Genomic DNA, 26271 nt, shown 5'->3' with positions numbered 1-26271 from the left:
GATGCGATCCAATTCGGCAATCAATCCAACTTTGTGAGGATCCCATATACATGCAGAATATTCTAAATGAAGCCTAACCAGCGAAATATATTATTTGTTTTTAACATTTCAACACATTTCCCCAGTACTCTTCAAATAAATCCTAATTTTTTGTTAGCTTTTCCACAGATTCCCCGTAAATGTTTTACCCAGAAGAGGGTAACGCCTAACGGTTGAGTGAGGGTGACCCCTTAGTATTTAATCGGGGCTGGAAGAGGGCCGCCGCGGTTGAACTTATCATTCGGCGGATGCTGCGGAGGCGGCTCACTGAGTGGAAGCGGCGGCGAGCAGAAAAATGAATAGAGAAAAAGGCATTGCCTGGCCGAGAGCGCGGCGCGCGTTTCACATGTTCTTATCTCGCGGACAACCGCGAGGTCTATGACCCTGTGACCCCTTCCCCACCCCCTCCATTCAAGCACTCCCGAAGCGTCCGTCGGATCCCCTCCCTCCTACGCTCCCATACTCTCCTCGGGATCGACGTAATTTCCACGGGGAGTGTTTACGAGACCATGAAAGTGTCTCCGGGTTCGGCATTTCATAATTGAGTTTTAGAATAAACTGCCCTCTTGACTATTATTGGCAAAGTGGAGAAATTAGCCCTCGAAAACAGAGAGAGATAGTGAGAGAAATGGCTCGAACATAGCAGGAATATCTTGTCGGAAGCGATTCGTTGCAATTGTGACTCAGTTCACATGTGCCGTTATCGAAGATTGTATCTCTTACTGTTTAGATTGTTTAAGCCTTCAGGGGTGTTTTTTTTATCTTCGCTTGCGCTAAGCCAATTATTTTTTATCCACACCTGAGTCAGTTTTATATACCTTGAGAGTAGAACCTTCCTCTCTTCGTGTTGTGGCATTAATACCTTTCTTCGGCTTATCGAGGAGCGGAAGATCTCTTGGGATATGCCTTTGTCCCGAATGGAAGCTTTTCCGGAATTCGAACTTGGGATGTGGAATGGAGTTAATGGTTAGGTGATCTGAGCAGCGGAACGAATCCCTGGCCGTTCGTGACTATCGGGATATCCCAATATCCCCTTGGGGCTCCCTCGGGAGATATTTCTGCTCGTAGACTTAGGGTGTTCTTCGGGATGTAAATGACTTAAAGAAGGTCGGCAAACGATGACGGCAAGACGACACATTGTGATAAAATGACAACTTCTACGAGTACCAGAAACGTCGGTGCATTTTACTTGCCCTGGTGTTTCGGTGTATTTACCTTACCCTGAAAAACTGTTTACTATTCGAGAGCAAAAATATTGTTTAAAGCAGTAGTTGTGTACCAAAGTTTTCGAGGAAATGTCTGGTGTGCTGGAGTGTAATGGCATTGATTACTTGGGGGTTACTTAAATGTGAAAAATACGAGGGTCATCCGGAAAGTAGTACCCGTTCGTGCCGCATGAAGTGCTGACGACGCGAGTAGCCGCTGGACGAGGTCAGATAGCTTCAGTGGCTTGTCTGCCTTCTCTGAGCCAAGTTGCGTGACGCTAGCATTGCCTGTGTTGTTTCTGTGATTGTTTACAATGTTTAAAAAAATTGAGAACGCCGCCAGTTGTGAAGTGAGGGCAGTGATTAAATTCCTCAATGCAAGAAACGTTCGCCCATGTGATATTCATCGCCAATTAAAGGAGGTGTATGGAGACAATGTAATGGACGAGTCGTCTGTTCGGCGGTGGTGTCGCAACTTCAACATGGGGAGGGGGAACACACACGACGATGAGCATTCGGGGAGACCGTCTGTCATTACAGACCAACTGGTGAGCTCAGTTGACGAATTCGTGAGGAACGATCGGCGCGTCACAATTGATGACATCTGTGAGCATTTTCCCAATGTTTCTCGAACAATTGTTCATGAAATTGTTAAACACCATCTGCATTATGCAAAAATTTGTGCAAGATGGGTCCCTCGCGTATCTCAATGAGCTGGCGGCGAAGGACTATGCAGCAGGAATACAGAAACTTGTCACACGTTATGACAAATGCCTAAATTTGCTTGGAGATTATGTTGAGAAGTAGTTTAAAGTATCCTCTTTCAAATAAAATTTTTTATGTTTGTTAATATTTACTTTTGTGTCTTTATTTCACGAACGGGTACTACTTTCCGGATGACCCTCGTAGTTTTAATGTGTGATATTTGCTCGTAAGATGAAAACCTAAGAGATTACAGTTTTGGAAAAGGCCGTGAAAACAGTTTTTTCCGTTTGAAAGGGAATGCTTCACCTTGGGGTTTAAGATGGATGGATTGGGCCTTCAATGGCCAATGGAGAGCGTACTCTTTCGAACGGCACTGCACCCTGCGGCTCTTCAATATTTAAAAGGATCGGGAATGGTTTTTATCGTTCCATCTTCGGCGCGCTCGTGAAGAGAACATGCGTGTGCGCTGGAACCTTCCTTTGCCTCGACCTCGAACCCTCGGACTTGAGCCTGGGAGCCATATCACCCTCTCCTCCCCTCCCCACCGCACCCTCGTCGAGGAATCGTTCCTCTGTTGCCCCCCCCCCTGCTCGGATTCCGCGGTGGAAAAGCGGTGGGGTAGCGCGCGATAACACCCCACGTGCGCCTCCTTTTTGACCGGGAGAGAGGGAGATGGCCTTCGAAAGTCTTCCCTTTTAAATTCAACGGTCAGTTTGAAGCCGACGCTCCTTCATCTCTTTCTATGCATTTTAACACTGTTTATTAGATGCTCCCGATATAAATCAATCTCGTTCCATGACCCTCGCCGGTCGAAACCCTTAGAAAGTCCACGACAGAATTTTTATGAGAATTCCCTTAGATTCAGCCTTCCCCGACGAGCAATCCCTCAACGCGAGACGAACGGGCGGGGATGGATGTATTCGTTTTTGGAAGCTTTAACAACGTCAGTCAAGCGTTAGTTTTAGAAACACTGCAACAAGTACTGAACAAGCGCCAGATTATTTCAAAGACGGGTACAAAATTGAAGTTGATGTAAATTTTCCTCGAGTAGAAGGGATTAGGTTACATTGTTTACGCATAAAATACATTGTACGTTTCATCATCGGGAATTGAAAAATGACATAAAATTAAAAAAAATATATTAAAAACGTTATTAATTTCTTATTTAGCCAGTCTTTGGCGACGAATACCTGTTGTGAAAGATGGAAAGATCAGAGGACACTTTAGGGTGAGCTGTTAATTCAGGATTAATTCGAATTCTTTTCGAGAAATTTTCGAAGGGCTCCTGGTTAACTAGGAATAATATTTGAATTTTACTTATCCGACATGCTGGGTATTAGATGGAAGGTTCATTGATTAATGAGGCAATTCACCGCTGATAGAGGTTGGACTGGTGTGAATGGATGTTGCGGTCGTGTGTCTTTTTGTACTTGTTTTTATAATATCAGTCAGCATTAGGCTTGTTTTCACTCTCGACTGATGCAGCGTTCGATTTTATTTATTAATCTGATCCCCCATTAATGACTTGTTTATGATCTGACGAAGAGTATTGTTCTGTGGAATGATTCCGGGATCACGAATTGAATGGAGAAGGGGAATGAAAACGTATTCAACGGTTGCTTTAGTAGGTGGGTTTAAAACAAACATTATTGACAAAATTCGAGGTGGATAGGATGTAAGAGCACACAAATTTGTCGCAATTCACGATACTTATGTTTCCTCCTGGCGATATCACTGTAGCGTCTCAAAACAATATGTAGCTATCATTCTCGTTCGACCGTCAAGGGCACGAAAGTTACCATGTGTCTCTCCGAAACATTTTCCAGTTTACTCGGACCCATATTCGCTGTTAATTGGCTATAATTCAATAGCACTGTCCTTAATCCATTTTCTTCACAAAATCGCCATGCAGTCCGTGCAAATACATGGGAATCGGTAGTTTTGAGCATATTATCGCTGGATGTTTCCAGCTTCCTTCTGAAAGCTATCATCGGATTTACTGGCCAGCGTTTCTCTGTAAAATCCTGTTTTTAACCGATAAAACGGTTTCGTTATGCGCTCATCAGATTTTATGTTTCTAGATAAATCTACACAATTTCCCAGTGTAAGACCGTTGACCCGTTTTATTACTCTAAACGGAATTAAGGAAGCGCCCTCTTTAACGGGAGGGTAAGTAATGGACATTTAATAGTCTCGCCATGGTTATTCGTGAGGCACGAGGAGGGAAGATACATCGCGTGAAACGGGAAAACTTCATTTTAGATAGCATATTTTCGGTGTTTATGCTGTGAATTACCTCCTGCGAAGCGGTTTTCGTCAATTATTCGTATTCTGGAACTCGGAGGCGTCCACAATTCACGATGACTTTCGTCAATGGGTGACTCTTTTATGTGCACACTAGCGTAGTTTTTTCACATGCATTGACGTGCGTGACAGTGGCATTTGCAAAGATTTTCCGTGTCTGTGGCGACGTGTGATCCCATTACGTTATGAATCAAGGCGTAAATGGTGTAGCGAGTCCACTTTCAAGCCATCGTCATGCAAACGGTTGGGATGGCTCTTAATCCTATCCCTAATTGGCTGCACGCTATTTTTCTTCCCATCTCGTGCAAGTTAAGTGGCTCGTACTTGGCGCGCTCGAAATTATCATCGCGTCAAGAGGCTCATTCCCTTGTTTTCACTCGTCGAGGATTCCCTCCTTTGGTGGTGGTGGACTGGTTGTCTTTTGCTAGCGGCGCTAATTATTCGTTTGGATGACTCTGGGCGGCAATACTTCCTCCCTCACCCACGGCAGGGCGGTTGGCTCGGTAAGTTTGATTCGGTGTGTTGATGGGGGTGTCACAGATGGAGTCGACGCTGAGATTATATTGTAAACCCCTTCGGAGTCCCGGCTCGGGAGTTCCGTGCGGTTCTCGGGTGGGACATTTCGGCTGCTTATAATCGCTGGGAGAACTTAAAAATGTGGCGTTCTCTTCCTCTCTCTCGTAGTAGTAGTAGTTTTGAGGGGAGGCGACCGACAGCTAAGGTCATTTGCGCCATAGGGGATGGATAGGAAAGGATGAAGGGTGGAGAGAAACCCGGCGTCGGCATTAGCCTACTCTTTACGAAAGGCGCCAAGGGGTCCACAGTTTAACGTCCCATCCGACGGACGGCGTACTCACTCAAAGTGCCCTCCACAAAGCACCTCAAGTAGGGATCGAGATACCTCTGAAAAATATTCAACACCGCCGGGATTTGAACCCGCGCCCTCAGGGTGGGAAGCCAGTACGTTAGCCCCCGCACCATCTCGATCCCCTCCTCTCTCTCTCCCACCCCACCCACCCCACTCCTCACCTCGCCAAGCCAATCACCCCCACCCAAATTACTCACGAAACGGCAATCACCTCTCCGTGGCTTAAAAAATCTTCTAATTTTATTCGTCTAAATATATATTTATGCATTTCGTTGGGGAAAGATTCATCTTCAAGGGAAAAAGGTCGGACAGTATGTGGGAAAAGTTATACTTTTATTTCCTAGGGAAATTTCCCAGCCGTCACCACGAAAGAGGAAAGTGAAGGAAGGTTGTCGTGTCGTGCAGAGCGAAGGAGTTGAGAGACGCTGTAATTAAAACGGGATGCATGAGGGAGATAATCTTCTCTTTTGAGGACTCAGATAACATTGGTATTCTTGGTTTTATTCTTCACGGAGCATAAACAAAAAAACGAATAAAATTCTTGAAACATTTCGCAAATACGCTTAAACATTTGCTACTGTTTAATTGAAAGTGAAGGTTTAGTAATCAAAAATGCATGGAGACTAATCCAGATCATCTAATCATAAAATAGATTCAGAATTCATTCACACTGAAAGGAAGTGGACCAGAATTTATCTCGCACAATTATAATGCAAATCATTCCGTAGACTTGAGGCGAATTTCTGGAATATTTGGTTTTTTTCAGTGTTGAAGGTTTTTTCGCGAACAGGTTGTACCATTCCATGCCTCTTTTTTCTTTATCTTAGATGGAAAATTAAATTACTCATGTAAATTATCACTTTGGCATTTATTTCAAACATTAATGGCAAGCAGTTGTTTTCTGAAAGTAAATGACTCGTTGAGAAAAGAAATATTTTTTTTTTGGGACCCGACCAAATAGTGTCGCCGCCCCGATACCGTCAAGTTGCCGTCACTATAGAGTGTATGATATTTTATTGTGTGACGTTCCTTGTGGCGGTTAACTTCAATCAATTCGGCTCTCTAACGTCACTTAAGACGGATTTACTCTCTCCTCTTAATGCACCTACGTATTTCTAAATGTTTTTTTTTACTGTGCTTCGAGACGTGGGTAATCATTCCCCCTCCAGTTTGACTTCCCACGGAGGTTCTCCTCCTCACGCGGAGCGTATCATCGCTGCGGTCGTCAGTCACTTAAAGCAGGACACAGGAAGTCGCAGTGCGAGCGAGCGAGGTCCCCCTGCCTCGAGGCCCCCCGGATATTGTGCCCGCCACAAGGGTGCAAGCCCGAGTACGCTGTGATGTACGAACACACTGCGGTCACCGAAAGAGCCTCCTCCTCAATCGATTACTTCCGTGGGTCAAAAAGGTTTACCTTTACGTTTTATTTCGTCTGGTTTTTTTATTTTTTCCACCGTGGTGGTGTTGAGTTGGACGTTGGGCGAACGTGAAAGGGATATCGAGGCGCGAGGGAATGGGGTTGAATGTGTGTTATTGTGGCGGAGAGAGGGTGGTTATTTGACTGTGAATCCCACTTCCTGCGGGTCCGTCTGATTCCCTCCCTTAAACCCCCCCCCACACACCCTTTCTCCCCTTTCGGGAGCGTCAGAGGGTCGAGTCGGCAACAGAAGTACGCGCGAGAACACAATGGAAATTCTCCCCCTTTTCGTGCGGGCGGTTCCCCTACCCCCCTTACCTCTCCTTCTCCCTCCGCTGCATCCCCGGAATTCCTACTCAAAGCGTGACCCTCCCCCCTCTCTACTTTTGTCTCACCCCAGGCCGCCCTTCCTCCACCTTCCGTCCCTTCTTCTCATCATGCCCATAAGGCGAGTCTCTCTCTCGCTCACGGCACTATTGACTCCCGTAAATCATGTCGCTAGTCCGGATCGCATTTCTGGTGTCGTAAGTGTTAGGAAACCGTCGTAAATACGAGGTATCTCTTCCATCAAACGTTCGTAAATTCCGTTAACTCCGAATCGTCGAATCTCGAAACGTCTTAATTCGAGGTCTGTCAGCTCTTCCGTTCTGCACTCCGCTTCGGCCGTTAGCGTTTTTCGCGGTTAGGCCAATTTCTTTGATTTATCGATGTGGTCTTCCCGCTGGAGCCGCGGAAGAGGTTGCGTGTCAGGGGTGGATGGTCAGGAGGAATTTGTCTGCATCCCCTCTTTTTAAATCCTCCCCTCTTCCGCCCCTCCTCCTGCATTCAATGGGTTCATTCCGCTGCAGTTGTCATTCTCGTGATCTTAATACGACGTATGGGAACGAGAGTGCAAAGGCCGTTGGTTGACGAGTGGTGGTCATTTTTTTTTTTTGGTGTTCACGTCAGTGCCGTTGATTCCTCGGAGGCGAACTTACCACCTCCGCGGATCTTCTGACCTTCTGTTCCTTAAGTTTCGAAGTGGAGAATTTCGTCAGTTATTCAGGAACTCCATAAATGCCAAGAGTTCCGTTCGTTACCCCCCCCCCCCCTCCCCACATAATATGTGCTCCTCGAGCTGTCGTCGATAACATCTCATATAAAATGCCTCATCCGTATTCGTTCAGCTAAGGCAACGGCGTGCTTTTAAAACCGCATGGCTCGTTGACTAACCTCCGTCGTCCGTTCATCGGGGTATAATGAATATGGAGATTCGATTACAGACTTATCTCGTGCCCGCAAATATTTCATGCTTCCTCCTCAAGAAAGGAATATCCTTTTAAAAATGGAATCATATATGAAGTAAAAAAAGCTTGTGGTCTTGGTGGACATTGAATTCGTCAAGGAATTATCATTATATTATATTTAGCTCCTCTTTTATTTTGGTTGAGTCACTGAAACATATAGTATGTGCCCGATGATCTCTCCCCAATTTTCTCTAATGGATCAGGTTTTTCTCCTGTTAGTGGTGTACAAGTGAATAAGCATACCTCAGTGATCATTTCCGTACCTCCGTCAAATAGTTTTCGTAATGATATCCTTTCGGATTACAAAATTCACTTTTTAAAGAAAATGGCGAATAACGTAATGAATTTTTCTGGAGAAACTCATTTCGTCTTCTCGCATCTCATCTCGTGTTTGGACCTCTTCTCAAGTGGTAACGAGAAATTGAACTGAATACGAAATATTAAAAAAAAAGTGTTTTTCTTCAAAGTGAGTGAAATATTTCCGAGCAGTTTTGCATTTGCTTGAGCAACGTGTCAATCAATTTGTGCCTAATATATCATTCAAACTGAGTTTGTTTTCGTCATGATTGAAAAATCCCTTTTTTGAGTGCGTCGTCGTTCAAATAGCATTATTTTTTTGGTGCGTCGTGGCTGTTGGTGATAGCACTGTTTTGCATAAGTTCGTGACCTCCGCTTACCTATGGCAGACCAAGGCAACGGCCACATCACGCGCCACGCTGAGAAAGATGAATAACCGCACGTGAAAACAAGTGAGAGGGAAAGACGCTTAATCAGTTTGTTCCATCGCCATTCGCTTAATGGGCAATTGGGCGACGTCCGGACAAATTTGCGTGTTCCACATTATTGTATATCTTCATGCCTATTATATCCTCCACGGGGAAGTTGGTATTTTTAGTGAAGGTATTTTTGTTTTAAACTTCTCCGCTGGAATATTTTTTTAGACTGGTTTCCTCAAGAAACATTGACTTATAAATGATCATGCCTGTGTGTGCTCACTCCGCGAGCAGCTTATGCAAAAGGGGACCGGTTTTCTCAAACATTGGTACGGGATTCTTGCCTCCCGAGGGTTAACCTCAACAGCAGCGTTTTTTTTCGACTCCTTTAGACAAGTGTCCGATTCCATTTCTTGTCTTCCTATTCACTGGAAATCTTATGTTAATCACACATTTTACCTTTATCACCGACGCTCAATCTCCGAATGTGCGTAGACACTTGAAGTTGTTTTTACGGTGTAACATTTGAATTTTCCAATCTTAATGAAAATAAAGACACAACCAGCTAATTTAAAATTATCTCAAGTCTCTAAGGATGGAATATGAGAATGACAACAACATTTGGTAAAAAATGTTGAATTTTTTGAGTCGTTCATTTACAAATTACAAGCATGGTATCGTGCATACCGAAGGAGTCGTCCAGTACCGTGTAATAGTTTTAAAATGATTAGAAGCGTTTGATTGTATCATTAAAAAAACAACTTTGAGGAGACATTCCCTCTTCGAATTCGCGTCGTACGTATTTTCTCTAATTTATTCCACCAAGGAGTTCCTTTAACTCCTAGCAAACTCTTTCATTATTTTTTTTGCATCGCTTCACTTGGGCCGTCTCGGCACACCTGCCTCGATGCCGCCCCAACGGCGGTCGTCTGTGCTCGCTGAACCCCTTGGTCTCTGCGTGCGAGCACACATGATTCAGAACCGCCCGACGCTAAATGGCGGCATACAAATGTGTATGTGACCGAATAAATAGTGCAAAATGTAAGCCGTATGTGAGTAGAAAATGGTAATTAGCAAACAAGTAAGCAACATTGCAGCTGCGTCGACCATCTTGAGGCATGTCTACGTATTTAATACGTACGTCGTGGTCAGTCAGCCTCTTCTTCTTCCCGGTCCCCAAATGATTTGAACGTGGGTTATTATTACTATCATTAATAATTCATAGTAATTACTTTTGACTCAAAATACTTTTTGCCCCCTAGCGCGGTTGGACAACGTTATTCTAATCCCTTATCGTTCGTGGGAAAAATGACATCTTAAATCTCTCCCTTCTACCATTAAATCTCTCTAATTTTATTTACATGATCTCTCCCACCGAAGGGGCTAATAATACATTTTCAGCGTCATTGCTGAAAGTGACAGCCTTCCAATTTATGAAAGAGATTTAATCTGTAATTTAACTTTTGCTCAATGAGTGATGGGTTACCTAGCTCCTCTAATGATTTTGATACGTCACTTAGTTTGTGTTAACAACCTTTTTGCAAATCTAGCTCCTCGGTGCTGCACGCGATCCAATTCGGCAATCAATCCAACTTAATGAGGATCCAATATTCTAAATGAGGCCTAATCAGCGAAAGATAACATTTCTCTTTGACCATTTCATCACGTTGATCGTTGACATCACATAGTAGGGTCTTAATCAACATCTTACGTTGATTTGGACCCTATGATTTCTCATATGAACTCACCCTTTCAGCAACAGATAAATTAACTTTATATGTGTATATATTATTGTAGATAATATTGCTAAGCACGCATATAAATCTAACCTCGGTCATTTCACTCTTGTGAAACGATTAGCCTGTCCCTGGAAGATATACATGTAAGTATAGCCAGCGCTTCCGTCGAAAATATTTCGCCTGCTGAACCACAGACTCCAGGTAGCGATTTCTGCCTGTTTCTTATATAGATGCGTCTTATCGAATGCATCTTTTATCACTCGGCCGCTTATACGCATCCGAAAACTGTGATTGCTGTATAAATTGGATAAAGCTACGTTCGACAATATGTCATTATTTGTCCCAACCATATGAACGGGAAATTCCACGGCCGATGCCGTGGGACTTCTCTTTCGGTCTCTCACCTTTATGTTCGCCAGCACGGATCTTGTGGCACACGCACACACTATTGCTGTTACAACGTAAATCATTGAGGGGTTAGTTGGGGTATGCGTGGTGTCATATACAATGCTATCACCCAAAAGCAATGCTCCCATATTTATTCGACAGTATTGAGTTGTCAGGGATATGTTCATTTCATGTGACTGCCTCAGAGCTAATGAAGAACTTTAACTCCTGTCATGCATGTGCAGAGTCAATACCCATTCATTATGGCGGGAGCAACATTTTTAATGCTTTTGCACACCGCACGTTCTCATTGTGGAGAGATCAACGGGACTGTTGTGCAAAAAAAATTAGGCCTCGCTTTCGCACGCCGTGGTGCCATCTATTATGAGCGTCGCGCCTCGTGCATTCCGAATCCGCGGATGGCCGTCATTCGTGAAGAGAGCGCGTGCCTTCTTGAATAGCGGAGTCACGCTCCCATTTGCGCGGCCGCCGCGATAAGGTCTAGGCGAGCGGGGGCGAGACCGGCGCCCTCACGGCACGGCGCCTGCCGCCCGGAAGCGAGCTGGGGGAGTGCACCCCGATGTCGTCCGCCGTCCATTTCGGTGTGAAAAATGCACTCAGAATAACGCCACTCGTAATTTTCTCAGAAGGCATTGCGGATAGGTAAGAAAGGAGGACGAAGATTCATTCCTGTGCATGCAAAATATAATTTTCAATTGATTTTTAGAGGCGCTACTCGTTATTACGTTTTTTTTATCAAAAGGCGACGTTGACATTGTTCTTGAAATTATTATTTTTTTAAAATCCTGGCTCGAGGAATACAGAGAGTTTTTACGCATATATTTTATGCAAAGAAGGCAGTAAGCAGATTAGGTTTTCGATCTCATTTCGCTCTGGCTCGGACCTTCAATTAGCTTGTTGAGGAAGGGCCTTAAGGATGCAGGTCATAATCGTTGGCTTAATTTTCTTGCGGTTCTTTTTTGATGACGAAGCGGTAATCGGAGAGACTTTCGCCTTATTTAGCACATTAAAATACGTATATCATGTGGTTCCTATCGGTGAGGTGTTCAGTGAAAGCTATCTTCCCACGCCTAGGTGCCGGGCTCGAAACTCAGTAGGAGATAATGGAAAAAAACTCGAAATCCACTTTTGATTTTTATATTATAAGGCGCAGTGGATTTGACAAAGTTTTTTTCATTTTATTCGTGGTGGATAACTTCAACAAAATAGAGCCTTAAACCGTTTCCTTCGAGCCCTCACATGCAAGCACTCTTTTTAAGTTTGCTTCCCCCACATTGCTTTTCTTATTTGATATCTATTAATTTTGTTTATGCCTGCATCAGCGTGTGAGCGCAAATATAGAAGGACGAGAAAATCTCTCTTAGAAATTCCGTTTCTTCGTCGTGACCCTTATATTTTTACTTTCCGGGTCGGAATGTTCCGTCTCCTTCAGCCACGCCCTCGAAATTCCCACGTGCGGCGTTCCCTTGACGGAGGTGGGTACCCAAGCCACCACTCCCGAGTCGCCCGGAAAATAAACAGCTGAACGTTTTCATGCGCCGTGGAGGGAGACAGAAGGTATTTGAACCTTTTCGGTCTCCAAGGAATAATAACGGCGGAGGGGGAGAACCGCGCGAACGTCGTTGCTCGAGCAAGCAAGCAAGGAAGCACTTTTCAAGAAGGAGAGTTCCTCATTCCAAGGATCCGTGGAGCAGCGGCGGTGTTTTGGGTGCGGAAGGGAAGGGAGGATAGGGAAAAAGGGGTGGGAGCGGAACAATCCAAAGCTCTTAGCGACCAACTTCGAAGCGAGGTTTTTTCTCGTGAAAGAGCTCTCGTACTTCCGTGACAACGGTTGTTCGTAGGTGACGTTTTTTCGATGGAAAGAGACTTTTTGTTAACATTTCGATCAAATCCACCTGTAGAAGAGGTTCCGCCGACCCTTCTCTCTTTGCTCACGCCCACCGACTTCCCCACGTCTCCCTCCGCCACTTCGACTCTCCAATATCCGAGAGAGATTTGAACTTCGATATTACAGTCCCACGCGCCGCTGAAGGGTATATTATTAGTTTTATTATTAATAAGTTAATTGGATAGGTAGGCTCTGGATGTTCTCTGAAACCTATGGTGCTCTTTGGAGGGACCACGACTTGCAATTTATTTGCGTTATTTTGTTCATTCAATACTGCTTGATCGACGGTCGATCTTGGCGGGGCTTTCAGAATTCTTTCACTAGCGCATGAAATGTAAACGTAAAAATGTAACCTAGTCGCGTTTGTTGTACTCTGTCACCTTATTTTATTTTTCCTAAAGGAATTCGAGGATGTGTTTTTAATGATTGTAAGCAAGTTTGAAAAACATGCTACAGAAGGCGGAAAGAAACAAAAAAAACACTGAGGTTTGCAATTGCCTTAGTTAACCAGCGAAATAGACAAATTATTTAAGGACCACGCTGTAGAATCGATTAATCGTATGAAAAATTGCAAATGATTCAAGTGAGAGTAGTATTTACGAATTAAATTAAAAACTTTGCTGAAAAATTATGCCTATCAATGGATTTCATAATTTTATTTCGACATCAATGTTGGAATACGGCCGAAATTTCGAATTTTTTATCATTAAATACGTTCTTCGCCTTCGGTAGGGGATCAGCTCTTTAGCTTCAGTCTTTTAGAAAGAATAACGTCCCCTGTTTTTTCTTCTCCATCGAACTTTTAGTGTTCTTGTTTTGTATTTTTCTGAAGGTTTTAAGGAAAAAAAACCAAAGTCTATTATTCCTTATCACACGGTTCCACCTCTTAAACCCTTTCGCTGATGTTTAAAATCCCTTACGAGACACGAGGATCCATTCGAGCACCTCCCCCTACCTGCCGGATCACGCCGCTGTCCTCGGGGACAATGGCGGGCCCTTACGGGGAAGGGGTGTGGTGTCCCCGCTGAATTGGATTCCACGTACGCCCCCGCGCGCTCCTGTGGCCGTGCATCCCCCGTCAGGCGTGGGCGTACCCCGAAGAATGGGAAAAAAGGGGGTGTTCCCTCCCCCCAACCCCATGCCGGGGCCGGGGCTCGGAGATGGACGGGGGGCCACGAGCGGCCTGGCACCAAACAATGGGCCCCGCGACCTCCTCTCTGTCCTTCTCGCAGCCCACGCACACCTCCTCCTCCCTCCCGAGACCCTCCCTCAATATTAATGTCTCCGTGACCCTACCCATGACTCCAGCCCTCTTCCCTCCCTCCTCCCCCTCTGTTACTCCGCCCTAGCCTTCTCCCTCCCTCCCCACCCTTTAAATACCCCCGCCGCCCAACACAGCCTTCCCGTTTTATTCAGCTTCCCTCCCCTAAGACACACAAGGCCACATTTTGACTGCCGTTCAGTCGGTCAGCCGCCTCTTTTCTCTCTACGAACAAAAACCTCCCTCTCCCTGCATGTTGGAAACATGTAAGTTCTCTGTATATTCGGAATATGTTCCGATGGAACTCGCTATTTTTTTTTAGTGGCCCGAGGGAAGGAAACCGCATTCTGCAAATTTGTCCATTTTTTTCTGATAGCTTGCTAAATTTTACGGGCCGTGCAAGCGGAAATGATTGCTTTCGGGAATGCTGGTTGTGAATGCGCTTGAAATAAATTAAAGCTGTGTATTTTGAGCTCTTTGTCTCGATGAAATGTGTTCAGTGTCAAAAGACATTAATTCCAACGAATGCGAAATAAAGATATGTGCGCGGATTCGCGCGAAAACTCAAAACAGTTTGTGGAGAGAGAAAATGATTTGAATCAAAATAGCAAAAAAGCGTTAGTGATACCTAGGCCTTCCTTTTGTTCATTTGTGTGGGATATTTCGTGCGCGACATTCCCATGCCCTCATTTGATTAATGAGTCAATTGTTGTGAAAATAGCAACACAAGGGGGTTGCCTCATATTGTATTCCATTGCTATGTTACAATTGTTTACTGAAGCATTATGCAATGATTTTTTCAAATTCTCCCCACCTTTCATCTTTCAGACAATGAAACGTTATTATGCTCCAAGCTTGTTCTTATTTTCCCTTTAATACTATTTCCCTTGACAAATTCCAAAGAAACTGCGGGAGATGCCGCAACAGTAACTTTTAACGGAGTCATCCGCTAATGTGCATTTTAATGCAACAATTTCAGAGCGTAAAAATCATTCGCCTTGACTGGGACTCGAACCCAGATCATTTCAGAGTTTAAGAGGACGCCTCGGTAGCTTAAGTGGCTAAAGCACTCGACCGGATATTGAGGGATCTGGGTTCGAGTCCCAGTCAAGGCGAATGATTTTTACGCTCTGAAATTGTTGCATTACTATTTCCCTTGTATGTCCCGCGCTCGTATTTAGTTTCATTCAGTATGGAAATCGCCCAATCAATATATGAAGCTATATTATCTTTACTACTCCGCTAAAAGGTTGTGTGGCAGGGGACAAATACGTTATTTCCTCTTGTTAATGGGCTCTTATGCTCAATCACTCAATTTCCCTTCAAGTTAGATAAGTGCACGCTGATTTTCTCATCCTGATGAAAAATTATCGTCCTTCATATTTGACTGGTGACTCTATGACAGCCAGAGCATATTACCTTGCGAAGAATTCGTGTTTGGACTTCTTTTCTTGGCCTCCCCTCTCCCTCGGGTCATCTTCCAATTGTGACAGCCGTCGAGAGGCGTCAAAATTTCGCGTCCTTCAAATCCTTCCGTCGTGGAGAGTCCCAATTTTCGCGCTCTAGCAGTCCTCCTCCCCCACTCCCCACGCCCAGAAGTGGGCGAAACGATCGAATAACAAATTATTGCCCCCTCCCCTCACTCCTCCAACCTCTCTAAGTTTGTTTTCCAATGTCGTTGCGTTGAGAATTTCGTCGCCGACTTCGTTCCTCCCACCCCCTCCTGTGTGTTCTAATTTGCGTGCGCCCTCGAAATCTCCGCGTTCGTGACTTGTCCATCAGTCGAGGGGTCGTTTGATGGTTAGGGGATCTGAGAGTTCAGCGTCTTCCCCCAACCCCCCTCGTTAGCGCCCTCTCCCGCCCCTTCGCGTTATGCGGTCCTTCCGAGGGGGGGCAGGGGGGAGACGTGACGGTGTCGTTTTGAGGAATCCCGCACGCTGGAGGGGCTGCCGTTCTACTTCGTCGCCCGGCGTCGTTTTCATTTCGTGGACCGGGTAAGGAGGATGCTCCGAGGGTGGAGGGAGGGAGCAGCGTTTAGTGCGCCTCGACGCGACACACATTTTTCTTTTAGATTCCTTTCTGGTGGGCGGTCGGGACAGCGACGTGCTCTGTTCTGAAGAGTTCGTGCTCCAGTGGTGGGGGGTCGGTCGCGTGGTCCAGCGTTTAGGACCTTGTGTTGGACGAAGGCCCATCTCCCAAATGGGCTCTCCATGGTCTGTTAATTAATCCACCTGTTTTCAAATCCAAGGTCGTTGCCGGTTAGTGTCCGGGATGTCGTCTTTAATCCATCGCCTCAATGCAAGCATCTTAGTGCAGCGTCTCTAGTCTTAAATTAGTGTGCCATGAGCTCTTTCAAATCTTATTCTAAATCGTCAGTAAATTGTCAGTTATATCAACCAAAGATCGAGACAATTTAAAAGTTCGTATCTTATTAGGATCATCCTCCTCAAGCCTCATCCTACACATATAATATGTGCAGGTATTTTGCAGGAGTACGTTTCGCAGGGGACGTAGAATTTTGTATGCCCCATTTAATCGAAGAAATGAAAAGAAATGACTCAAGACAGGAAGACATGGAGGTCAACCATGAGAGAGCCTGTCATGCGGCAGAGCAACCGAAGATGATGGTGGTGATGTGGTACTTATGAATTCACTTGTAGCTTTGAAGAACGATAGGCCGTGTGAAAATAAAGGTTAATTGCGGATAGAAACTGAAGTGATATGTTTTTGCTTAGACATTCATTTTTTCTAACCGGGGGATTTGAAAAGTGTTAACCCCTTAAATAAACCTTAAAGTACCTTAAAAAACGCGCGTCCTTCCGCAAAGTTCGATGTTGGATCCGAAGTTACATCGGCGGGCGTGAAAAAAATTTGCCCTCTGGAAAGGGTTTTGTTTACTCAGGTTCCCGAGCGGTGGCTTGCGGCAAAGCTTGTTTCGTTTATGTATTCAATCCCGCCAACCCCCCCCCCCATTCCCCCTCCCTTTTTTACGCTGTCGCTCATCCCGTCCTACACGGCTAGTGAGATCCTTCTTCTTCCCCCTAGTGACTTCCACCGCCCTTCTCCACGGAATCGTCCCGTCATCCCCCCTCCACCACGCCCCACCCCTATCCCACAACCCTCGCTCCATGCAAATGGAGGTCCCTCTCCCCTTCACCCCCCTCCCATTCCCATTCCAACCCGATACTCCCGCAGGGGCAGCAATATCTCCGCTCGGTGACGTCATGCCCCTCCGCGCCCTCCCTCTTTCTCACTCCCTCCTTGGCCGCAGCCAATTGTTAAGGGGTTAACTGCCAATCCCCCACCCCACACAATTCTCCCTGTCCCTACTTCCTTCCTCCACCCCTCCCATTCTCCCCCTCTTTAACCTCTTAACCTCTCGTCCATCTCCCAGCTTCGCTACGACTCGATCTCTCTCTCTTACTCTCTCCACCCGACAAATCTCCCGAATCGTGTCCTCCTAGCCTTCCACTCGGGTGGACGGCACGGCGCAGGAGATGGCCGGTTCTAATTTCAACTCACGGATGTCCAATGCGAAGAAGTGATGCGTGAATCCTGTGCCTTCCCGTGAGAGGATTCACCCGTGGCCGTGATGTGGTCGTCAAGATTGTCATTAATGCGTAGTTACCCGTGCCGATGTTTTAATTTTTGAATTGATCCACACGCTCTTATAATTAAATATCACCATTAACGCAACGCCGATTCGCATCGACTTCGAGTGTAATATTGAAATTTTGCAATGGTTAAAAAATAAGTTAAGTATTTCCATCCTCTCAGTTATTTGTACGGATGCGAATATTAGTTCCCACTGGTTATTTTTAAAACTAGTTCACGCTATTGGAAACCCAAATGCTTCCTTTATCGATGGAAACCTATTTAATATTTGGGAATATCGATGGACCTCTTTGAAATACAAAAGAAAGTGTAAGTGCATCTAGCTCATCTATTGAATGAAAACCGTGGATTAAAACCTCCTCCTGAACCGAGCATGTACCAATGGAATAACTAAGATATTAAAGCACTGCTGGGGAGATGGGAAACTCAGCTGTGCAATGTTCAATGTAATTATTTGTCTCTCGTTTGAAGTTTATTGAAGGGGGTGAAGGAGTAGACTTGACACAAAATTAAAACCCATCTATATTGGCCCCAGCACATGATCTAAAAATTTAATTGAAAAAAATATAATCAGTGGAAGGAATATCGGTGCACCTCGTATACATTAGTGTGGCTGTCTTAGGCCAGGAGTAGTCGGATGGAAGAACTTGCCATCATGCGATTGAGAATAGGACACACTTGCACCTCTTTACAGAAAAGAAGGTCTCACCTCAGTGTGATTTCTGCCACACCCCTATGACCATGTGACGCATGTTGTGAGGTATTATTCAGTGTAATCCTGTGTATGTTGGGCTCAATTGGAGGGGCAAAACTTGAGGTGAAATCCAAGATCATGGCCGAGATTCTTTTTTTTCAGTTGGGCTCTTTAATGCTCTTTCATGATCATTTTTTCCAATTACGTAGGAAACAATACTTATTTATTAATTTATTACTTTTAGAGCACAGTAAGCATTATTTGGGTTGTGCCATGTGTAAACGATCCAAGATGTCAATGCACCCAATAAAACCTGATTCTAGTACTTGATGAAAAATTTAGGAGAATATCTTTTAATTTTTAGCAGGGGGAAGGAGTAGTTGCAAACTCTATTACACTCCAGTGTCCATTGAATACGAATGCGTTTTTCATTTGTATGAGAGGAATTTCAAAAGTGCATGGCACCTAATGATTATTTCAGGCCATAGTGCATTGATTCCCATTTGAAAGTTTTCTCTTGGTTAATTTCTTACCATTAGTGGGAATTCAAAAACGTTTCTTGTCAGCATAAAACTTTGCTGATGGGGTTATCATTTTTAAAGTATTTTGAGTTGAGGACAGTTTTACTTTTTGTAGTTTATAAACTTGATTGTCAATGCACAAGCCTATTATGATTCATTTCTCCAGTGGCCTATCCAGATAATATCCCCCAAGGTCTAGTAAGAAAGCATGAATTAAAATGGGATGGATTCTATTAGCCATTCAATGGAGCCGTGCTGAGCACATTTTTCTGTATATACTGTGGCTCCAATGAATCCTTATTCATTTGCATCTGGATTCACCACTGGAGGTACCCACATACAACAGTTGCTTTAGACTTTCATTGATTTAAAAATGAAATAGTATTTAAATTAATAAAATAGCAGTAGTGTGGTCGAATATCCTGTTGTTATGCATTCATTAATTGTTTTAATATCTTTAATTCACAGGCTCACGTGGTTTCAGCCTTTGAGCAGTCCCTGTCCAACATGACACAAAGACTTCAGCATCTCACCGCCACCGCTGAAAAGAAGGTTTGTGCATTCAAAATTTTATGCATATGCCAGTTTGTGGTGCATGCAGCTTTTTTAGAGGATGGTCAAATTATGATTCATGTCATCAAAAAAGTCGTTTCTCCAAAAGATACCAATTGGGAAAATTTTTTCTTTCCTTTGCGATGCTTCCTTCCTTCAATGTATTATGGAAGTGGTGGATTTCATTCAAGGAATAAGTTTCTGTCATTCGTGAAAGGTGTTTAAAACTAATGTCAGAGTTTTTTTCTGAGTCTTATTGTGCTCAAACAATCTTGAATGAACACACCTTTGAATGGTTTTTCCTTTTTACATGTTGTGGTTATGATCAAAAGAGCAAGAATATTCCAGTTGCATTCATTTGCTTCCCTACTACTGTCAGCAATGTAAAATACGATTTTTGTGTCAAATGGAGTAAGTTTTATTTGTTTACTCTTACAGGACTCAGAGCTCATAGAACTGAGGCAAACCATTGAGTTGCTGAGGAAGCAGAGTGCTGAGGCTGGTCTCACGTCAAACCCTCAGCGTAAGTTGCACTACTCCCATGATTACAGATATTTTGAGTTCATTGGAGGTATTCTGTATTTTGAATTTACTTGAGCATTAATCGCTCTATGATGCAAAGTAATAAATACTAGCTGTAGAATTAGTAATTTAAATCTTATTTCAATTCTGTATTAATTAGTTTATATTTCTGGTCATTTTTACCGTGTTCAAAAAATAAACACAGCGTTCACTTTGTTTTACACTCTACTTTCTGCTTTTAATGATCTGGGTTTTATTGTGGCCAACCTGATGATGTTTATGCTGCAACGAAACCCAGGTCATACAAAGTTAATAGTACTGTGTAAAACCAAGTGAGTGCTGCGCTCTTTAACACGAAGCAATTCCACCAAGGGATGCCCCATAATGTTGATTTAATATTTTGGAAATATACATTTTATTATTGATCCTTATGAGTATAATTTATAGATTTTAATGAAGTAATCACCTTGTTGCCATTCATACTTAAGTAACCGTATGTGGCATTATTTGGATTTGATGCTGCCATGGTCACTGGATTTATTTTCAATCGTTCACAGTGTTATTATTCTTTGCATGAATTCATGTGTATAGCATCTTGCACTGCCATTTATGAAGTTTTAGCAATCTAACAAAGTGCTTTATATCTTGCAGCTGACAACAGGGCGAGCGGTGGAGGTGGTGCGGGTGGCAGTGGTGGCTCCATGAGTCGCCAACTCTCCACAGATTCAGTCTCCAGCATCAATTCCCTCTCCTCAGCTTGTAGTGCAAATTCCCACATGTCCTCTTCAGGTCCATCGTCCTCGACACCCGTGTCACAGGTAGGGGAAAAAAAGGTCCTCAGTAGCTAAGTAACTATGTGTGCCTAAATGCTTTTGCAAAAAAGAATACATTCTCCTTAGGTAAAGAATTTCTAAACTGACTTGCTTTTTTTACATTATGTAAAGTGAGGCTCCTCTTGAACAGTGACTTTTAAGTGTCACTAAATTTTAATCTTAACAAGGACATATATTTAAAAAAATAATTGTAGCTAGTTCAAAAAAGCAATGAAAAGAATAAAACAATCATAAGGAAAACCATAAACACGGTAATCAACCCGAAGGTCGGTGAAAGTGGCCCTAAGAAAAACCCTGAATCAATCTACTTGAGTGGGTCATAATCTGCGAGCAATATTCATGTCAATAATCTCTTTCATCAACTGAATTAATGCCAGTGAATGCCTTATGAGTGGAATATGCTAAGAATGAGATTTTTTTTCCTTCCTCACTTTTATGAGTGACACAAATTTAAATAATAGATAGTTTGGATATGAGCACAAGTATATATTTTGTGTTTCCTTGTTTTAAGAATTAATTTTTGTCAATCACTGAATTCATTCTCATAATCTAGCATTTCCCATTAAACTAAAATGTAAGTGGAAGCAAGTGCCCATTTCTGTTTGTCTGTCTGCAGCATTCATTTATAATAAAAAATGCCATGCATGAATCACTGTGAAAAACTTAAAAAAAAACAATTTTAATATCATAATATTGTCACTTCATGTCATGAACTTGTCATGCCAGTATTTTTCCCTAAATAGCCCTAAAAATTACATCAACCAATTGAAAGTAATGAGAAAATAAACTCACTGACAGTCTTTTTTCGATTCATTGGAAGAGATAGAGCTATTGGTGGCAGATGAAATATATCTAGGGAAATTGAAATGAAATATATCTGGCGAAAATATGAAAAGTACATCATTTCACATTATCATTTTTGTATTAGAACTCTCTCTGCATCCATCTTTCCTGCCTCCTTATGATTTCTCCAAACAATTCCCTCTCCTTACCGGCTTAGCACTTCCTCGCTTGTTTTCCTGTCTGCCGACTAAATCTTTTCCATGTTTCTACACCATGGAAACATGGTGAATGACAGGCATAGAAAACCAGAAAAAATCCTTCCTCAACATCTCTGTTATATGCTGCTGTATTTCATCACCATAGAAAATTTATCTATTCAAATATTGTTGCAGCATCCAAGTCAGGGGAGTATCCTTGGAGGGCTTCCCTTGGTGCCAGGGGGAGCAGGTCCTCCATGCCAGTGTCCTTGTTCCTGTAGCCCAGCCTCAGGGCCATCCAGGCAGTGTTGCCGAGAGGGGCACAGTTCAGCAGGGAGTGGGTGCAAGAAGAAGAAGAAAAAGGGCTGGGTAAGTGTCTTGAAAGTGCATTAGGAAGACGACCTAATCCCATTCAATTACTATCAAGGCTCAAAAAGTAATTTACCACCAAATGGACTCATGTCTATCTGATTTTTAATCTGCCTAAATTTAACCGCATATGAATGAATTATGAGTTTTCTTAGAAAAAAATGGAATGGATTTGAGCTATATTGGATTACTCTTTACGCATTCAAAAACTTCTTTTGGACAAAAATTCTAGGAATATTTGTTACCTTTATCAGATTTTTTTCATGGCATGAAAGAGAGATTTTTCATGGCTGTAAATCAATTCTGAAAAATTATTATCATCAGAACTCTTCTACCCTCTGAGACACTGGCATATGTGTACCTACACAATTGTTTATGGTTACATTGTCAAAGTTCCCTGTATCCACAAAGTGGTAATTTTGAATCCCACGAGGATGAATTGGGTTATGTAATGTTTTTTCATGCATTGTTTTTGCTTGGTGGTTCTTAAATATGTGCCTTAAAATCTTAATGTATAGTGTTAGGTATTTCAAAGTTATAGAGAGTGTCATTCTTGTGGATTATAGACCTATGTGCATATGTGCAATATCTCTAGTGCTGGGAATTTATGTACTTTAGGGATGTGAAAAAGCATGCATTAGAATTTATTTTGAAAAATGTAAGTCATTATGTTCATTTAATCCATTAAAATTCTACATGACTAGCAAAACACTTTCCATTAAAGAAAATAGCAGTTCTGAAAATCTTCAGTGTATCTTTAGCTAATGTATGAATATTATAATTTGGATGAAGAAACTATACTGGACTGGAGAAAGAGAGTGCTTTTAAAAGGGGAAGAGAGGAATTTTTTATTGAAAATTCATGTGTAGAATAATTGGGTGAAATATAAAGGGCAGTTGTGAGGTAGCTGTGATAGACGGGACAATCTTAGGTAATTGTTGAAATGAAATTATTGACTTTGTAATTCCACACACTTTATTTTAAAACATGACCCTGGTTTCGATGTTGAATGTCATCATCAGGTAGTCCTAATAGAAGCCAACTAGGTAAATATACCTTCTGAGTGGGGGATGGGGGTTCGTCAGAGAGGAACAGTGCAGGGGTTAAAAGGTTAAAATGCAGGTGTGAGGAAGAGAGAAGTGGGTCTAGTGGGTCAGAAGAGTGGTAGGTCTAGGAGTGGGGAGTGGGAGGGGTACAAAATTCCATTGGCAAGTACAATTTTGCAATGGACGCATTTAAAAATTTCCAACTGCTCCAAAGCATTAAGTCTTAGACCTTTATTTTCAAAATTAAGTCATTTAGTCACTTTTGTGGTCACTTTCGATGAGGTGCTTCGCAAAGAGGGCTCTTATATTCTTATTCTTTACACATGTTTGGTGTTCTTTTATCCTTTCTTCAAATTTTCATCCTGTTTGCCCAATATACTTCATGTTACACTCCGAGCACTTTAATTCATACCTCCACTTCTCTCGTCTTAGGTAACTTTTGTCTTTAGTGTGAGAGATCAGGTTCTCAAGACATGAACCATTGCAAAAGGCACATTTAATTTTTTCTATTGGTAAAATCTTGATTGCTTTTTGAGAAATTATGAATTATTTCTGGAATTTGCTGAAATTTGAAGAAGGATATGATGTGAGGCAAAAGATTTACAGTGTGTGGAGTGCTTTAGAGTGACTACGCATAATATTTTCATGGATTAGTTGTTTGTCTACTAATTTGGAAGAAACATTGCCTTTTGTAACTTGATTTCATTATTTGCATTTCAGCTTCGAAGTTCCTTCAGCCGGGCTTTCTCTCGCTCTTCTAAGAAGAACCGAGGTGGTTCAGTCTCGGATGTGGAGGGAAGTGGAGGTCAGAGCGGTGACCACTGCGGCGGATCGCGCCACACGGCACACTCTGATGCATCTGCCCCTTCGTCACCGCTGCTCACATCCCCCCATTACCCCCACCCCCAGCACCACCACCAGCTCCATGATGGAATGACCAATGGAGATGACGTGGTCATCAAAGGCAGTCACTCCTCTGGAGCGTAAGTGTTCCATCCAACTTCCTCCCAAAAAAGTAATGCCTCCAGTGTCTCCTTGAAAGTCACATCTTACTGTTCCATGACTAGGGCCTCTGAACATTTATATGTGACATGCATCTTAAGTTTTTTCCATAGTTTTTGTAAATTAGTAAGAAAATAAAATAACTAATGGCATAAAATAACTAAACAATCCAGTGGTTGTAATTCTTTAAATTTCATAGACTGAAGTTCAGCGTATTTTTGCCAAATTTATATAAAAAGCATGGGACATCAAGTAATTGACATTTAATGTCATGGGTCAATATTCCCTTAACCCTTTTGCTGCTGTGAAAACTCCTGGTACGTGCATAGGGTAGGCTATTTTGAAAGTGCCTTTTCATCCTCTCTGTGGTGAGCTATCATACTTGGATTTTTTTATTAAAACTAAGATCGTCAAAATAAATAAATAAAGATTTTCCATTAAATGAATGATGAATCTGGATGATTTGTGCTATTTTCATATTTTCATTATTTAGATTATTTAGATTATTTTATTATTTTGGGAATAATAAAGGTTATGGAGACACAACACCCTCTCTTTTCACTGCGTGTGAGGAGTAGGTTTTCAGAGAGTGAGCCACAGCAAAAGGGCTAAAAAGGGAGATGTCATGTTGTGACACAATTCTAAGGATGAATCTCTTTCTGTTTTTGGTTCAGCATCTTTGAGAAGGAGCCAAGTGTAGGCTCTGGACAAGGAGGAGGTAGCTTAGGAGGCGGTGTTGGCCTGGAGGGAGGGGGAGGAGAAGGGGGTGGTTGGGGAGTGGAGGCTGTGGAGGAACTCAGGAAACAGCTGAGGGAGAAGGACCTGGTGCTGACGGACATCCGTCTTGAGGCACTCACTTCGGCACATCAGCTTCAATCGTTAAAGGACACTGTGATGCGAATGAGGGTGAGTCATTGTCATGGTTTTTAGCTTCGGTATGCATTTACTGATGCAATTTTTGTAATGTGTCAACAAAACAAATTTTGAAGTTAATTTTCAAATTAAATAAGTCTAAAATGAGTTTAGAATAAAAAACTTTATAGTGATGGATAAGCAATTCACTACATGCTGCTTTGCCAAAAATGAATATTTTTTCATATTTTTTTGTGATACATATATGCAGACTACTCTTAATATACATTTTAAGTTCAACTCAGAAAGCAATCCAGCTGTAGAGATGTATTAATATTGTATTATGTAAAATTAACATTTTTTTAAATTTTAATGACTGATGATAAACATTACCTGTTTCAATGATATGATCAGATTATTATCTGTGGTACATTTAATATATGAATAATCCATCATTTTTCTCATGTAATAATCTTTTTAAGTTTGTGAAACCTGAATCTTTTTTTGCATTTGTTCAGGATTTGAAGCTGTGTAATTAATTCAGGAACTAGATAATTTTCATGGAAGGAATTAAGGGTGATGCAATTCATTGCTATTCCTGTGGTTGTCCAGGCTAACTTTATCCTCTTATTTGCACTTCCAGAATGAGATGATGAACTTGAAGCAAGACAACGAGAGACTACAGAGGATAGTCACAACGACCAAATCCCTCTCTTCCTCCCAAACGTCCCTGCACAGGCTGTCCATGGGTGGAGGGCTGGTTGGAGGAATGGGTGATGTTGGCTCGGGCATCCTCGAAAGGAGGTTCAGCCTGGGTGACCCAATATCAGGCTCTGGTGACCCAACCTCCCCTCCACCTCCCCCACCTCCGCCTCCTCCTCCAGGCCCTTCCTCCTCTAACACTCCTTCCTCACCGGGCTCTCCATCTTCAGTTTCATCCGAGTCAGGTCCACCATCTCCTCCAGCTCCACTAGGTAAGCCTGATTTATGCTCTCCCAAAAAAAATATCAATTTTTGTGGTGGATAAGTGAAGAGTTCTGCGGAGCCAAATATTTCACCTCTTGCTTGAATGTTATTTTAACATTGATAGGACACTTTTTTGGTTAGTTTCATATCTATCGAATGAGCATATGAGAGTGTGAGGGGTGATAAAATGACCTTAGTGGTTCACTTAAATAAATTATCCCCTCTACTATTGAGAAACTGATGTTAATGTAATCAAGCGTATCGCTTCATTAAAAGAAATACTTTCGCAAACAATCATCTATTTTAAGTTGATTATTTTAATGCCAGTAAGACAGTGTGATACTTAAAATAAAGTGGTTCTTTCTGCGAATTTGTTGAAGCAATCTCATATGATTTCTGTGAGATTCATTATTTTTACTACCAATCCAGCTTTGCTTCATTGACTGGGTTTTCAAGCTTCTAAGAGATTACAGATTTCATTTCAAG

General features: G+C 42.7%; 1 protein-coding gene across 2 annotated transcripts in view; it reads left to right on the top strand.

Moving 5' to 3' along the window:
• The window catches only part of sick (sickie), a 934611-nt gene that overhangs the window by 899998 nt on the left and 8342 nt on the right, over positions 1-26271 (top strand). For both annotated transcript variants that reach the window (XM_071588441.1, XM_071588440.1), the window contains 7 exons: positions 19132-19215; positions 19654-19738; positions 20389-20555; positions 21746-21919; positions 23686-23948; positions 24642-24873; positions 25463-25793. In XM_071588441.1, the coding sequence (XP_071444542.1) occupies positions 19132-19215; positions 19654-19738; positions 20389-20555; positions 21746-21919; positions 23686-23948; positions 24642-24873; positions 25463-25793 (1336 nt within the window). The remainder of the gene's footprint in view (positions 1-19131; positions 19216-19653; positions 19739-20388; positions 20556-21745; positions 21920-23685; positions 23949-24641; positions 24874-25462; positions 25794-26271) is intronic.

The sequence above is a fragment of the Hetaerina americana genome, unplaced genomic scaffold (genome assembly GCF_022747635.1).
Source record: "Hetaerina americana unplaced genomic scaffold, ioHetAmer1.1.p SCAF_3, whole genome shotgun sequence".
Taxonomy (NCBI): Eukaryota; Metazoa; Arthropoda; class Insecta; order Odonata; family Calopterygidae; genus Hetaerina; species Hetaerina americana.
This window is presented reverse-complemented; position numbering and strand designations above follow the sequence as displayed.